Here is a 17,755-nt window from a genome sequence, read left to right as displayed (position 1 = left end):
CTTTTCATATTACTTCCTTGTTCGTGAGAAATTTAGGTGGAGTATACATTCGTGCATGTAAAAATACTAGTGCACTTCAACCCATGCAAATTGCTTTTGCATTCATTCAATATACATATTTTTCTCCTTTATTTTCAACTTTAAACAATGAATTCCAGGTCAAAAACTAAATAGGGACTGAACCTGTTGGAACAGATTACACTGGTTCCCACTGTCTGCCTTGCTCAAGACATTATGCCTCCGAAGCACCAGCAGGAACCTCTCCATGGACCAGGAAAATAGACTCCAAGTGGAACTGAACCATCTTCCTGATACTTGTGGATCTTTGTCGCTCCATGTTTTTGCCTTTCCACTATTAAATTACATTTAATTTCAGCGATGGGGACATAAGAAGGATACAGTGACCTTGCGGTGTGTGTGCACTGGTGCATTAGTTTATATCCCAGATGCGGAAATGAATCCTTCCCTGCTGACGTGCGGTCATAAGATCACTTTGTTTACACACAGTATAAAGCCAAACACTTCAATTACTCAAAATGCTGCATTGGAGGAAATTTTGTAACATAATCACAAATAAATCTGATCCATATACCTGTGCTCCAACCTTCTTCATTTATTTCAGGTCGGTGACACAAACCACAGTCTGAGGCTCGCCCAGTCCGCTTCCCCCTCACCCTATAACCTTCTTATTCTCAATGATAGGTATAAAACTAGAGAGGATTGACTTAACATGGGGCTCAAATACCAAAATGTCTCATGATATTTTCCTGCTTTATGTCATTTATATCTGGTGAAATGCCATAAACATACAAGATATTCTCCCACAAACTCTGTTCTTGGTCTTGTTGGATCTGTGATGCTGCATTGATCAATTCCTGACTACCTACATTATTTGGTGGAAAGCCTTTGAGCAATCAGACCATGGAAAATAGAATTATTTGCTTAATATAGTTTTAGCTAATCATTCAGAATTGACTTAAATCTTTTAGAATTAAAACATTCTTCTACAGATACTAGTTAAGCAGCCTGAGAAACAACTATCACTGGCTATTTAGAAAGAACTTTAACTTTATCTTTTAATTTATTATTAATAAACTATTAGGAAAGGGAAAAGAGCTCTTTAACATCCAGTTGGGTAATTAAGGAGCTATTCTCTTGGCAATTACTATCGGAGGGGAGGCAGAACAGGAGGAGGCCATTTGGCCATCTAACTGTAGAACTGGAGTCTTCCCCTGCCTACCTATATTTACAACAGGACCAGAAGTGAATTACCACCACCTCCTGTGCAAAAGTCCTGACAAACGATAACAAAAGACCAAAATTCCCCTTTCTATGGTGAAGAACTTTTATTCAAGATTGAAAGGTTACAATAAGTTTAATGTAATAGCTGACACTACGATTCCTTTCCTTTTTCCTTCTATGCTACGAGGTCACAACTCTTGAGATCGGTCTGCTGACAATCCAATGAAACATGACTTCTCGTGACCGGCCATATCACCTTTCCCCAATCACTGGTATCCTGGTGGCTGACAGGTCTTATCTTAAGGTAAAACACCATGAGCCATAAACAATTCTTATTGCAACTTCCTCTTTGATCTAACACAAAGTTTTTTACCCCCACCTTCTCTCTTGGCTCTAGCAAATTTGCTTCAGCTCTTTTCACCTCACATGTTTGGTCTCTGTATAAGCTATTTAATACAATTTTGAATATATTTTAAAAAATCACAAATATTAAATGCATTCCAATTGATCAAAGACAAGTTCTATAGTTACAATAGTGTTACACATGCAGTGAATTTTAGGTGGTAAGTCAGTTTGAATGGATTACATATTCACAATGGGACTGCATTTCAGGTGGGAAAATACAAATTTCAAAACTTCTCCGTTGTCTTTCAGTTGTCAAAACCAGCTAACCATATTGACATGAAATGCTATGTATAAACGAACAAGTCCTTCAGACTGACTCTAGCACGTTTCTAAAGTTTTATAACTCAATGATTTCTAACAATGGAACCTTTTTTTAGCATTTATGAATACTATAGCCCTGTGGGAGAGTCAAGAACTACAGGAGCTCAGGAATATATCTCCCCTCTCTCACTGTTCTTAAAACTTGTACAATCACAGAGCCCATTGTTCCCCAGAGATAAGATTTCTTTATTAGTCATGTGCATCAAAACACACAGTGAAATGCATCTTTGCGTAGTGTTCTGGGGCAGCCCGCAAGTGTTGCCATGCTTCCAGCGCCAACATAGCACACCCACAACTTCCTAACCCATATGTCTTTGGAATGTCATTATTGGTCAATTTCTGGGGTTTGTGTCACAAACCACTTAGACAGCCGACAGCCTGTTAATGTTGGTACAATTAGGTGCTCCCCTTCAGGTACTATTGTCAAAACCTGTGCTGGCTTTCTATGAGCTATCCAGTTAGACCCAATCTCCAGTTCCTTCTCTGTAATCCCAAGAAATTGTGGAAAATTTATGGCACTGAAGGAGGCCTTTTGCCCATTGAGACCATGCAAGTCCAGTCAAAGAAGACCCAGACACAACAGGAATTCTGCAAATGCTGGAATCTGGAGCAATACACAAGAAGTGCTGGAGGAACTCAGCAGGTCAGGCAGCATCCATGAAGGGAAATAAACAGTCAATGTTTTGGGCCAAAACCCTTCATCAGGACTGGAAAGGAAGAGGGCAGAAGCCAGAATAAGAAGGTGGGGGGAGGGGAAGGAACACACGCAGGCAGGGAATAGGTGAGTTCAGGTGATAAGTGAGTCCAGGTGAGAGGGGAGAGGTAGGCTGGTGGGGGAGGGGGAAGATGTAATAAACTGAGAGATGATAGGTAGAAGAGGCAAAGGGCTGAAGGAGAAGGAGGAATCCAGTAGGAGGAGTCAGTGGACCATGGAATAAAGAATGGAGGAGGGAAGGAGATGAGATTGGCAGCTCATCAAGGTGGGGAAAGGAGCCACAGGAATAAGGAACAACAAAGGAGTGGGGGGGGGGGGGGGGGGGGAGGGGGGAAGAAAAAGTGGTGGGGTTACTGGAAGTTAGACAAATCGATGTTGAGGCCATCAGGTTGGAAACTCCCAAAGGCGGAATACGAGGTGTTGTACCCGGCCTTCTAGCATTAGACCAAAGTCCTGTTGCTCAAAGCTCTTCAAGTGCACGTCCATGTACTTCTATAATGAAGCTTTCTACCTCTACCACATTCGAGGCTTTCTACCTCTACCACATTCAAGGCAAAAAACAGTTTTCTTCATCGCCCGTCTACTCTTTCTACCAATTACTTTAAACCCAAGCCCCCTGGTTTTTTGGCTTTTCAGTTACGAGAAATAGCTCCCTACTTAGTGTATCTAGGTTCCACGTAATTTAATACACCTCAAGTAAGTCGCCACTTAGCCTCCTCTCTTCCAAAGAAAACAATTACATTCAGGTCCCAACTTTCCACATAGCTACGATTTTCTAGTCATTGCAACATTCTCTTTAAGCTCCTCTGTGCCCTCTCCAGTGCAATCACATCTTTCATGTAATATAGTGACCAGAACTGTTCATTGTATACAAGCTGTTGTCCAACTCATGTTGCATACAGTTCTTGCAAAATCTCCCTGATTTTATATTCTAAACTTCAGCTGATAAGGAAAGCATCATGTATGCCTTTTTCAATCACCTTATCAATTTGCCCTGCTAAATTTAGGGACCTGTGGACAGATACCCTAAAGTCCCATTGTTCCTCTGCACCTCTCAGTCTCTTCACAATTATTTTTCATTCCTATGCCTCATTGCTCTTCCCCAAATGCACCACTTGAAGGAACTCTGGATTAAATACCATTTAACTCTTCTTCACTTGACTGACCAGACTATCTACAGTATGTCAGTCTAAAGCTTTCCTCCTCATTGCTAACCTCATAGGCACTTTTTGTACCATCTGCAAACTTCTTTTTCATACCCTTGGCACGTCTAACACTTCGACATATTTTACAGAATGCAAGAGAGCAATCATTGAGTGCTGTGGAACCCTGCCAGTCACGCGGTTACAAAAGCATCACCACCCTTTGCTTCTTGCTGCTGAACCAATTTTCCATCAAGTACTCATCAAATGCCTTTTCAAAATAGAAATTTGAATTTGGTTCAACCGGTCTGCTGACAATGACTTCTCGGCACGCACTGAATGAAAAATTTTTCCTCATCATGTCATCTTTTGTTTTCTACCCATCACTTTATACCTGTGCTGGGCTGCAGCCAACGAATGTGAAGGATAAGCAAGCCAGGTGAACAATGTCAGGAACATGAAAGTGGGTGGAAAATCATGAGATAAAAATCTCCTGGAATTTGTCCAGTCAGAGTTAGCAACCACTTAGGTATTAGACAAATACTCGTGAACAGTTCCTGCCATCACCATACAATATTATGTGGTTTAGTAACAAAAGGATGAACCCACGACAACTTTCATTTATTTTGTGCCCTTATGTATTTCACAAAGGTTGTTAAGTGAAATCTGACACCAAGTCATATAAATATTAACAGGACAGATGATGAAAAATTTGAAATAGGATGGTTTTAAGGATGCCTTAAAAGGAAGCAAAGAAATTTGGAGTGGAGGGGATGAGGAATTCTGGAGGTGAAGCGGCTGGGTTGCTGAAACACTGCCATGGGTGAAGAATGAGGTGGGTGCTGTCCATGTAAATGCGGAACCTAAATTTGTGTTTTCAGATGGCATTGTTGAGAGTACTGAGTTTGGTGAAAACCCAGCAGGTCACGGATAGATTCTTGAGGGACATCAGAGGCAGTGGCAGGAATGGAAGAGAAGCAATTATGGATTATTCTTTGAGAGTGATTGGATAAGTAAGAATGGAATCACACAAGAAAGATTCATCTAATCTGGATGATGGAGACAGCCATTGCAGAAGGACAGTGCAGTCAATCATAACAAAGGCTGTAGAAAAAAAATAAGGAGGACATGGAGGGATAGTTTGTCACTGAATCAGAGAAGCCATTTCATTAATATGATGGATCAGAAATCTGATTGGAGAACTTTAAACAAGCTACTCTGGAAAACATGGGCACAGAATTGGTAGGCAAGAGCAGACTAATGGACTTTAGAGTGAAAGGAGAGATTGGAAATGTCAATATTTTTCCAGAGTAGAAGGATCAAACATTTTTTTTTCAGGGAAAGCTGATAATAGCAGTTCTTAATGGTGACAAGAAAACAGTTTCTGAGGGAAGGACATGAAATTTTCTCTGATTACTTGCTATGGCCCTCATGACTGATGGTCAGTTAGTGGTCTCCACAAGATGCTACCTGGGTGACCCTATGAATCCAGAGCGAGCACAGTCAGAGACAGAGGTATTTCAGCCTCAATTGTTCTGATCAAAGGTTGTTGACCTGAACTGTTAACTCTGTTTCTCTCTCACTATCTGACCTGCATTTTCTATTTTTATTTCAGCATCAGCAGTGTGAGCCCATGTCATCTGTTCCAAGGTCAGCTCCAGTTCTGTGAAAAGCTATCGATCATTGTGCTCAGGGTTCTCGTATAATTAGCAAAGGGGTTCACCCAAATAAGGTGTCTGAATGAGCAAGGACATCCAACACTGACCAATTTAATAAATGCCAGAATGCTGTAAATCCACATCTGTGACATACACATCTTCTCCACACTAATGTCCTCTATCAACCCACCTTCAGAGCACCACATTGCCCCCTGACAACAGAGATCCAAGGCATACCCTGGAAAATATGGATCACTTTCCATATCTCAGGAGTCACCTTTAAGTGAACATACATACTAATGCCAAAATTCACCACCACCTGCACAGTAGTCTTTGACCATCTGAGGAAAGGATAAGTTGAAGACTAAGACATCAAACACAACACATGGTCTGTCAGATAGTGGTGATCCCGACTCTCTTGAACCTTCAGACACATGGACTACCTACCACAGTTACCTCAAAGCACTGAGGAGAGGTGCCACCTATGCTGTCTCTGTGAATGCCTCCAAATCCTTTGGTTGAATATGTGAATCAACATCAGTGTCTCTCCCAAGCCAACGTCAAGGCTGCCAGCCAACTTCAACAACGTTTGCAGGCCTGGCACCATTCTACCAAGGTACTCTACTCCAAGCTCCATCATTGCATACGTTTTTTCAGGACAGAGGAAGCACTTCAAGGATGTTCTCAAAGCCTCCTTGAAAAAAAATGTAACATCATCATCATCAATTTGTAGGAATCATTGAGCCACAGCAACACAAAATATAAGATCACCTGGGGACTCAGTAAGTTTGTTCAGCAGGAGGACACAGCCAAAATGGTGGAGGGTGTACAAAACCTCCCAAACAACTCACCTGCCCTGTCAACCACCCACTGCCCCATCTGTGGTAGTCTGCTGATCCTACATAGTGCTCTTCAGCCACCTCACAGCCAAAGAACTAGAGTGAAAGCAAGTCACCCTCAACTCATGGGACTGCTTCGGAGGTAGAGAAGACAACTGGGCTGGGATCCAAGGTGAACTCTAAAAATAACTGAATGGAATAAATGTTCAGTTAGGATCAGGCAGTTATGAGATTTAAAAACTTAACATCCCACCAATCACAATTACAAATTAATACTCCCACATCATGTCACATTCAAATCAAATTTAAGCAAACTCACTAGAGCAGAGCCACCTCATGGCCAGAGCATGAATTCAAATGTTTGGTATAAAATCTCAATTTTAGTAGCGGTTAGCATAACGCCATTACAGCCCCAACGACCCAGGTTCAATTCTGGCCGCTGTCTGTAAAGAGGTTGTACGTTCTCCCCGTGACTGTGTGGGTTTCCTCCAGGTGCTCCGGTTTCCTCCCACGTTCCAAAGACATATGGGTTAGGAAGTTGAGGGCACGTTAAGTTGGCGCCGGAAGCGTGGCGACACTTGCGGGCTGCCTCCAGAACACACTACGCAAAAGATGTATTTCACTGTGTGTTTCAACGTACATGTGACTAATAAAAGATATCTTATCTTAGGCAACTAATGTCGAATGACATTTAACACTGCCACCTACTGGTGCTGTGAGAAATGTATGCCTGTCGACATGAGGTTTTCAATATATTTTCAAAAGGAATATGGTAACTGTCTAATACAATAGACAAAATCAATGTAGAAGTCAAGACTGCACTAAAACCCCTGTCCCTTTACTACATTATTGCTATGTGGTTGAAAGGGACTAGGCTGAATTTACAATCTCCAGTCATGAATTAAACTGGAATTTTGTGTCCTTAGAGTATTTTAACAAATATTTAAATACTGTGTAATCATATCAACTCATTGACTAAATATTCAGAAACTGGTGAAACTCTTGATCAATAAAACCTTACAAAAAGGAGGAATTTTGCAACATGTTTGCCAATGACTTCTCTGTGTTGGAGTCACTGCATGATCGATACTGATCATGCACGATCGATACTGATCATGCACAAAAAAATTACAGCTGGTACGAAAACAGAAGACAAACAGCCCAAATGAATTTAAGAATAGAATTATACAGCACAGAAACAGGCCCTTCAGCCCAACCCGTTCGTGTTGACCAAGATGCTCATCTAATCTATTCCCATTTGCTCGCATTTGACCCATATTCCTCTAAACCTCCACGTACCTGTCTAAATGTCTTTTAAATGTTGTTGTTCTACCTGCCTCAACTACTTCCTCTGGCAGCACATTCCACATACATACCACCCTTTGTGTGAAAAAGTTGTCCCTCAGGTTTCTATTTAATCCTTCCCTTCTTGCCTTAAAACCTATGGCATCTAGTTCTTGATTCCTCAACCCTGGGAAAAAGACTGTGCGCATTCACCCTATCTATGCCCCTCATGATTTTATACACCTCTATAAAATCACCCCTTATTCTCCTATACTCCAATGAATAAAGACCCAGCCTGCTCAACCTCCCTCCAAAACTCAGTCCCTCGAGTCCTGGCAACATCCTTGTAAATCTTTTCTGCATTCTTTCCAGCATGATCGAGGAAAAGTGGATTGGGATAAGTTGTTTTCTGGCAAGGATATGTTCAGTAAGTGGAAGGCCTTCAAAGGCGAAATTTTGAGAGTGCAGAGTTTGCATGCTCCTGCCAGGATTAAAGGCAAAGTTAAAAAGCATAGGGAACCTTGGTTTTCAAAAGATTTATAGGCAACTAGGAACAAATGAGGTACTCAAAGAGTATAGAAAATGTAAGAAAATACTAAAAAAAGGAAATCAGGAAGGCAGATAATGTGAAGGTAAACCTAAAGGGTTTCTACAAGTATATTAAGAGTAAAAGGATAGTAAGGGACAAAATTGGTCCCCTAGAAGATCAGAGTGGTCATCTATGTGTGGAGCCTCAGGAGATGGGGGAAATCTTAAGCAATGTTTTTTGCATCAGTATTTACTCAGGAAACGGGCATAGAGGATATGGAAGGAAGGGAAACAAGCAGTAGGGTCATGGAACATATAGAGATTAAAGAGGAGGAGGTGCTTGCTGCTTTACAGCGAATAAAGGTAGATAAATCCTCCAGGCCTGACAAGATATTTCCTCGGACATTGAGAGAGACTAGTGTAGAAATTGCAGGGGCCCTGGCAGATATACTTAAAATGTCCTTAGCCACGGGTGCGGTGCGGGAGGACTGCAAGGTAGCTCATGTTGTTCCGTTGTTTAAAAAAGGCTCTAAAAGTAAACCAGGTAATTACAGGCTGGTGAGCCTGACATCAGTAGTAGGTAAATTATTGGAAGGTATTCTTTGGACAGCCAAGGGCTGATTAAGGATAGTCAGCATGGCTTTGTGCGTGGTAGATCATGTTTAACGAATCTTGTAGAGTTTTTCAAGGAGGTTACCAAGAAAGTAGATGAAGGCTGTGGATGTTGTCTATGTGGACTTTAGTAAGGCCTTTGACAAGGTCCCACATGGGAAGTTAGTTCAGAAGGTTCAGTCAATAGGTAACCATGGAAAGGTTGTAAATTGGATTTGAAATTGGCTGTGTGGGAGAAGACAGAGAGTGGTAGTGGATGATTGTTTCTCAGACTGGAGGTCTGTGACTAGTGGTGTGCCTCAGGGATCTGTGCTGGGGCCATTGTTGTTTGTTGTCTATATCAATGATCTAGATGATAATGTGGTAAATTGGATCAGCAAGTTTGCTGATGACACTAAGATTGGAGGCGTAGTGGACAGCGAGGAAGGCTTTCAAAGCTTGCAGAGGGATCTGAACCAACTGGAAGAATGGGCCAGAAAATGGCAGATAGAATTTAATGCAGACAAGTGTGAGGTGTTGCATTTTGGAAGGACAAATTAAGGTAGGACATACACAGTAAATGGTAGGGTACTGAGGAGTGCGGAGGAACAAAGGGATCTGGGAGTTCAGATACATAATTCAATGAAAGTGGCATCACAGGTAGACAGGGTTGTAAAAAAGGCTTTTGGCATCCTGGCATTCATAAATCAAAGTATTGAGTATAGGAGTTGGGATGTTATGGTGAGGTTGTACAAGTCATTGGTGAGGGCAAATTTGGAGTATTGTGTGCAGTTCTGGTCACCTAACTATAGGAAGGATATCAGTAAGATTGAAAGAGTGCAGAGAAGATTTACTAGACTGTTGCCGGGTCTTCAGGAATTGAGTTACAGAGAAAGATTGAACAGGTTAGGACTTTATTCCTTGGAGCGTAGAAGAATGAGGGGAGATTTGATAGAGGTTTACAAAATTATGAGGGGCACAGACAGAGTTAATGCGAGTAGGCTCTTTCCACCTAGATTAGGAGAGATAAGTACGAGAGGACATGGCTTTAGGGTGAAAGGGAAAAGGTTTAGGGGGAACATTAGGGGGAACTTAGAGAGTGGTGGGAGTGTGGAATGGGCTGCCATCTGATGTAGTAAATGTGGGCTCACTCTTGAGTTTTAAGAATAAATTGGATAGATACATGGACGGGAGAGGTCTGGAGGGTTATGGACTGGGTGCAGGTAAGTGGGACTAGCAGAATAACGTTTCGGCACAGACTAGAAGGGTCAAATGGCCTGTTTTCTGTGCTGGAGTGTTCTATGGTTCTATGATGGTATCTTTCCTGCAGCAGGGCAACAAAAACTTAACACAATACTCCAAGTGCAGCCTCACCAATGTCTTGTACAACTGCAACATGACAACCGAACTTCTATACTCATTGCTCTGACTGATGAAGGCCAACGTGCCAAAAGCCACCTTCACCACCCTGGCTACCTGTGACACTACATTCAAGGAACTTTGTACCTTGTAATCTTGGGTCCCCCAGGGACCTACTGTTTAATGTGAAAGTCCTGTCCTGGTTTGACTTCCCAAAAATGCAATACCTTGCACTTATCTGAATTAAAGGTTATTTGCTATTCCTCGGCCCACTTACCCAGCTGATTAAGATCCCGCTGTAATTCTTGATAACCTTCCTTTTTGTTTATGATACCACTTTAGTGTATAACTTATAAACCATGCCTTGTACATTCTCATCCAAATCATTGATATATGACAAATAACAATAGGCCCAGCACCAACCCGAGGCACACCACTAGTCACGGACCTCCAGTCTGAAAAACAACCTTCCAACATCGCCCTTTGCTTCCTACTATCAAGCCAATTCTACAACCAGTTAGCTAGCTCTCCCTGGATCCCATCCAATCTAACCTTCCAGAGCAGCCTACCACGTGGCCTTGCTGAATTCCATATAGACTACATCTACTATCTTGCCCTCATTGACCTTCTTGGTTACTTCTTCAAAAGCTCAATCAAATTCATGAGACATAATCTCCCACACACAATGCCATGCTATCCCTAATCAAGCCCTGCCTTTCCAAATGCATGTATATTTTATCTCTCAGAATCCCCACCAATAACTAGCCGACCACAGATGTTAGATTTAATGGTCTACAGATCCCAGTTTTTTCTTTGCAGCCCTTCTTAGATAAAGGCACAATATCAGCCACCCTCCAGTCTTCTGGCACCTCACCGTCACTAAAAATGATGCATATATCTAAGCCAGGGCCCCCACAATTTCTTCTCTAGCCACCTGTGTTCTTGGATAGACCTGATCGGGTCCCGGAGATTGTGTACATCGATAACATCCAATGACACCCAGCACCTCCTCTCATAGTGTTCGCCCATCTCCTGTGGCTCCACATATAAATGTCCACTTCAGTTTTTGAGGGGCCCTGTTCTTTTTCCCTTAATATAAAATCTCTTTGTATTCTCCTTAATCTTCTCTGCCAGTTATTTCATGTCCCCTTTTTGTCCTCCTGATTTCCTTCTTAAGTATACTCCTCCATCTTCCATACTTCTCCAGGGATTCACTGCCTGTACCTGATTTTATGGTGCAAAATTAAACCTCTTAGGTTTATTGCCAATCGACTGCATACCATTTGTATATTACTATTTAGGAATTACAGATGATTACCATGTCCATACATATCATGTACATAAAGTGATTGGGAATTCCCTTAATTATTCATTCTGGTTTAACATTGTTTTAAACCTGTCACTGTTGCAATGGAGAGAAGGCTTTATTGGAGGTTTAATGCAAATTAAATACAAATAGACTTTTCAACATATTCATGTTCAAATATTAATCTAAGGACCACAGAATATAATACTAAACCATCTAGAAGCTCTAAATAATAAATACATTTTTATATTTATGAAGAAAATCAGCAGGATTGAACAAAATTCAAACTACTTTTAGATAATAAAAACTGAATGAGACGTTTTTGTAACAATTCATGTTTTACACTCCCCCCCCCCACCCCCCCACAACTAGTGGGCACAAATGAGGAAAGGACAAAACAATTGCAAATCCCAGTGATATAATCTCTGAATTTCAATGTATTCTAGTTTTATCATTCAAGCACTTACGCAAAGATATCATGGATAAATGATACATTTAACGAGAACGCAACTATCCCATTTTAAAAAATGTGTAAGTTTGACCAGTTTAAGACACATTCTTTCTCACTATATTCACATCCAAGAGTTCAAAGTGATTATTAGTTGTGGTCCAAGATAATGCAACTGCTGATTTAAAATGTAAGTACCTGTTTTTGGACACATCAGGTTGCATTGTGTCATTGAGATTTGGAGCAATCAGTACACAAAAATGCAATTCACAATTCAGTAGTTTGAATAATTAGACAGTGTATCATTTTAGACTTTCTATTTTATATTTTATTTAGTAAATTTATTCTAAAACAATAGCAGTGATTCAAGTATGAAGGTTTCAGTTCCTTGGGCCTCAGGATGTGGAATTTGTATCTCCAGATCTCAAAGACTCCTGGAGACATACAAGAGATATAAACTGGCAATATAGTGCAGCAAAGAGCTCCAACACTGCCTAAATAATACCTTTCATGGCAGGAGTGGACTTAGGGAAACCTTGGTGGATGTCTAGGGCATTACATTCCTCCCAGTTTCACTTGTAAAACATTTTCATTTTCAAAGAATGGTTATAAATGCTTCTGAATGGAAATGGAAATTTGGAAAGAAACTGCTGAACAATGAGTTACATGCTGATGGACTTCACTGTGTTTTCTTATCTTCTAGTTTTCCTTTGTTTGCCACCTTTGTGTAGTAAGCGTTGAACTGTGAGTCAGTGCCAAAGATTTTGTCCCAGTAGGTGAAAGTTGAAGCATAGTTTCCAACAAAGTTCATGTGGTGAAAATCATGAAACCGGGCTCCAGCATAAAAGGGGATCAGATGCAATGGATTTATAGGGATGTCGTAACCACTGAAGATAGAAACAAAAAGTAATATGTTAAAATAACACCACACAAGAATGGCACAGAACCAAATTAACTACATTAACTAAAATATCCATTTCTCTCTTCCCACTGTTTAACTTGATAAGCATCTCTGGCATTTTCTGTCTTTGTTTCACATTTCCAGCAGCTGGAGAATGTGGGATTTTATAGCTGTATTATTTAATACTGAAAGAATGACAAGTTTTCAGAGAAGATCCAACTGTCTCTCCTCTTGCTCAAGTTATGCATGTGAAAGGAGAAATACAGGAACAGTGGGAGACCTACACAGAGAGTAATCAAATTTTATGTAATAAGGTGAAAGAAGAAGAATTTTAGACAGTTTTCTAGATCATTATGTTGAGGAACCAACTAGGGAAAACATTATTAATGATCTTGTTTTGTGCAGTGAGAAGGGTTTAATTGATAATCTTGTTGTCAAGGAGTCTCTTGGAATTTTACAATGAGTTTTAAATTGATGTAGTTCAGTACAAAACTGGGGTCTTACACCTAAATAAAAGAAACTATTAGAATGCGTGAGGAGAGTTAGCTATGGTTAATTGGTAGAACACACTGAACATGACAGTGGACGGGCAATGATTTGCCGCTAAGGAAGTAATACACAAGAAAAATATTCCTTTCAGGCACAAAACCCCAGAAAGAAAGTTGATTCATCTCTGGCTGATCAGAAAAATTAAAGGGTAGTATTAAATCAAAAGAATTGGCTAAATAAATTTGCTGGAAATAGCAGGGGCCTGAGAATTGTATTACGGATTAAGTTACTATTGGTGAATGTCCTTTTAAGACATAGTATAGTAGTGTGTGTGTGGGGCGTGATTATGACAACAACAGGAGATAAGGACGTGCTGACGTTTTTTTTGGAAGAGAGAGAGCGAGAGAGCAAGCTAGAGAGAGTACTGCCTGCTAGTCTCTGTATCGATGGAGGAAAAACAATAAGTGTCTGTCACTACAATCCACGTATGGATTTTTGGAATAATCCAGTGGAGTCCACTTTGTCGTTAACCTGTAGAAGGAAACAGGTATTTGTGTGGATAGCCACGATTCGAATGCCTTTCGGGGTGGCAGATACTTCGGCAGAACAAAGGAATGGAGATCAGTGATTGAGGTGTCGTATGGGTTCCATCGTGGAACATTTGGATTTCGTAATTACTCTATTTTCTCTCTACATTTCCTCTTCAGTCAACGATGGTTGTTGAAGAAGCCTTTGCTCACGTTTCACCTTATGGCTTGCTGAACTGAACTTTGAGAACTATTCGTGGACTTGGAGTTTGGGAATTTGCCACACATACACTTTGAGTTTAGTTTTGGGGTTAATGTTTAAGATCTAACATTTTTACTTTTATTTTTCTTATTATCATAAGTAGTTATTAATTAAATAGTTTTAACACTTGTACATGACTGTGTGTTTCTTTTGTTGCTGGTACGTGACAATTGTGTGCATTTAGAACTCAGCAAAGGAGGACCAAGAAATTGATAAAGAAAGGCAAGACAGAACATGAGAGAAGACTGGTAAGAAATATTAAATAGACTGTAGAGCTTTTAGAAGCATGATAAATGGAAAAGACTAGCAAGGGCAAATGTCAGCCCCAGTGACAGACACAGGAGTATTTTTAAATGGGGAATAAGGAAATGCACAAGAATTAAACAATCACCTGTGTCTGTCTTCATAGAAGAAGACACACAAACCTGCCATATATATCAGAGAATATACATTAGGAGCTGAAGCAAATAGATATTAGTCAAAAAAAAAGTAGGTGAGCTTGAGGGCTAATAAGTCCCAAAAACCTAATGATGGACATCCCAGAGATTTGAAGCAAGGTGGCTTTTGAGAGTGCGAATCCTCTGGTTATCACCTTCCAAGATTCTTCAGATTCTGAAATTGTTTCCCTGGTTTGAAAGGTAGCAAGTATGACCCCACTCTTTAGGAAAGGAGGGAGGATGAATACAGGGAGCTCCTGACTTGTTAGCCTAGTATCTGGAAAATACTGGAAATTATAATGAAGTAATAAATATTATTCTTGATATTATTCAATGACAGGACTGAGCAAAGACAACATAGATCTATGAAAGGAAAATCACATTTGACTAATTTGTTGTATGTTATTAACGATGTGACTAATATAATAGAAAAGGCAGAAACAGTGAATATGGTGTATTTACATTTGCAGTAGGCTTTCAGTAAGCTCCCACGCAGGAGGTTAGTTAACAGGGTTAGAGCACATGGAACTGTGGGTAACGTACTTAAATGGATTGAAAATTGGTCACTGGACAGGCAACCAGTTTCAGATAGGCCATTGTTACTTGTGAGGTAACACAGGGATCAGAGCTTAAGCTCCAACTATTCATGATCTATATGAATAATTTGGCCGAGGGGATAAAATGACATATTTCCAAATTTGCTGATAATACTAAACTAGGTGGTATTGTGAATACAGAGGAGGGTGTAGAGACTTCAAGAGGACATGACAAGTGGGTGAGTGGTCAATAACATGTTAGATGGAATATAATGTGGAAAAATGTCAGGTCATCCCCTTTGGTGCACATAACAGAGAAGTGGAGTGTTTCTATATGGTTTGAGAACTGTCGATGTTCAAACAGACCTGGATATGCTTGTTTGTTTTACCAGTGGCTTAAAGCCAAAACATAAGAGAAGTATGTGCGTAGGAGGATAAATGCTACATTGGCCTTTATTATAAGAAGGTTTGATTCTAGGAGTGAGGAAGTCTTACTGCAATTATATAAGGCCTTCGCGAAGCAGCACCTGGTGTACATCAGTACCACACCTGGCTCTGATGCACAGCCGAGGAAGGTGGAGTCTTAGGAGAACCGTATTGATGGGAGACTCGATAGTTAGGGGGACAAACAGGAGATTCTGTGGATGTGAACGAGATTCCAGGATGGTGTGTTGCCTCCCAGGTACCAGGGTCAAAAATGTCTCAGAGCAGTTGCAGAATATTCTCAAAGGGGAGGACAAGCAGCCAGAAGTCGTGCACATCGACAACATAGATAGAAAAAGGCACGAGGTGCTGCAGAGTGAATATACAGAGTTAGCCAGAAGGTAAAAAGAAAAGACCTCTGGGGTTGTAAGCTCTGGATTACCCCATGCCATGCACCAGAGAATAGGAGGATAGGAAAATGCATGCATGGCTGAAGAGCTAGTACAGGAAGGAGGGATTCAGTTTCTTGGACCATTGGGATCTCTTCCGAGGCAAAGGTGACCTGTACTAAATGGACAGGTTGAACCTGAACTAGAGGGGGAACCGATATCCTGGTGGGGAGATTTGCTAGAACTACTCGGGAGGGTTTAAACTAGTCTGGTGGGGGTGTGGGTGGAAACCAAAGTAGTAGTGTAACAGGTGAGGAAGAAGTTGAAGCAAATATAGAGAATAAAGCGAGCAAGTCCAGTAGGCAGGCCAGGCGGGAACAGGACAGGTCCAATAAACTAAGCTGCATTTATTTTAATACAACAAGCTTGACAGGAAAGGGAGATCAACTCAGGGCATGGATCGGCACATGGGACTGTGATATAACAGCTATTACAGGAAAATGGCTGAAGGATGGGCAGGACTGGCAGCTCAATGCCCTGGGGTACTGATGCCTCCAGCGTGATAGAGGTGGAAGTAAGAGAGGAAAGGGTGTTACCAAATCACAGCAGTACTGAGAGGGGATATTTCAGGGGGGGAGGGGGAGGTGGTGGGATGACATCCAGCCAGGTTATATGGGTAGAACTTAGAAATAAGAACATTATATTATAGTGAGAGGGAATTAGAGGAGTAAATATATAGGGAAATCACAGATAGGTGGAGGAATAACAGGGTTGTGATAGTAGGTGATTCTAACTTCCCTATTATTGGCTGGGACTATCATAGTGCCAAGGGATTAGATGAGGCAGAATTTGTTATCTGTGTCCGGGGATGTTTTCCGAAGCAATACAAAGATGGACCTATTAGCGAAGGGACTAGACTTGACCTCCTCTTAGGAAATGAGGCTGGGAAAGTGGCTGATGTGTCAGTGGGGGAGCACCTTGGGACCAGTGACCATAATTTTATTACATTTAAATTTGTTTTGGAAAATGATAGGACTGGTCCACGAGTTACAGTCCCAAGCAAAAAACAAACTGCTGGAAGAACTCAGCAGGTTGGGCAGCATCTGTGGAGGGAAATGGATAGTCAACATTTCATCTGGACTGAAAGAGTATAGGGGAGAAAGCCAGTATAAAAAGGTGAGAGGAAGGGCTGGAGCAAGAACTGGCAAGTGATAGGCAGATCTGGGTGAGGAGGGGTTAAAGGCAGATGGAGGAGGGAAGAGTGGAAAGAGTGACAGAGCTTGGGAGGTAATAGGTGGAGGCAACAAAGGGCTGCAGATTATGGAATTGGATAGGAAAGGAAGCAGCGGCTTCGTAGCAGATAAGGGAGGTGGGGTGGGCAGATAGAAACAGTGGGAAAAGTCCTATATTGGAGCAAGCTAATTTTGATGGCATTAGACAGGAATTTGCAAAGGTTGATTGGGATAGGATGTTTCTAGGTAAAGTAACATCTGGCAAGTGGTAGGCTTTTAAAAGTGAGATAGGAAGGGTTCAGAGACAGCATGTTCCTGTTAGAGTGGAAGACAAAGCTGGCAGGATTAGGGAACGCCATTTGACGAGGGATACTGAGGCTCTGGTCAGGAAAAATAAGGAAGCATGTGTCACATATAGGCAGTTTGGATTAAGCAATTCCCTTGAGGAGTATAAAGGGACATAGGAGTACCCTTAAGGAGGAAATTAGGAGGACAAAAAGAGTACACGAGATATCCCTGGTAGATAAAGTAAAGGATAATCCCAAAAGATTCTGCAAGTATATTAAGAGGACAAAAGTAAGTAATCCCCTTAAGGATCAGCATAGTCATCTTTTTGTGGACTCTCGGGAGATGGGCAAGGTCTTAAATATGCCTCTCATCAGTATTTACCATAGAGAAGAACCTGAAAGCTAGTGAGTTCGAGGAAGAGAACATTGTTATC

The 17,755-nt window shown here is 41.2% G+C and overlaps 1 protein-coding gene across 1 annotated transcript in view; it reads right to left on the bottom strand.

Annotated features, from left to right (window-relative positions):
• Window positions 1-11,488: 11,488 nt before the first annotated feature.
• msmo1 (methylsterol monooxygenase 1) overlaps window positions 11,489-17,755 on the bottom strand; it is a 45,693-nt gene continuing 39,426 nt past the window's right edge. Inside the window, exon 5 of the mRNA XM_052043803.1 lies at window positions 11,489-12,725. Within this exon, the coding sequence (XP_051899763.1) occupies window positions 12,518-12,725 (208 nt within the window). The 3' untranslated portion in view covers window positions 11,489-12,517. The remainder of the gene's footprint in view (window positions 12,726-17,755) is intronic.

This window comes from Pristis pectinata, chromosome 2 (genome assembly GCF_009764475.1).
Source record: "Pristis pectinata isolate sPriPec2 chromosome 2, sPriPec2.1.pri, whole genome shotgun sequence".
NCBI lineage: Eukaryota > Metazoa > Chordata > Chondrichthyes > Rhinopristiformes > Pristidae > Pristis > Pristis pectinata.
The sequence above is the reverse complement of the archived record's forward strand: the minus strand, read 5'-3'. Positions and strand labels throughout refer to the sequence as shown.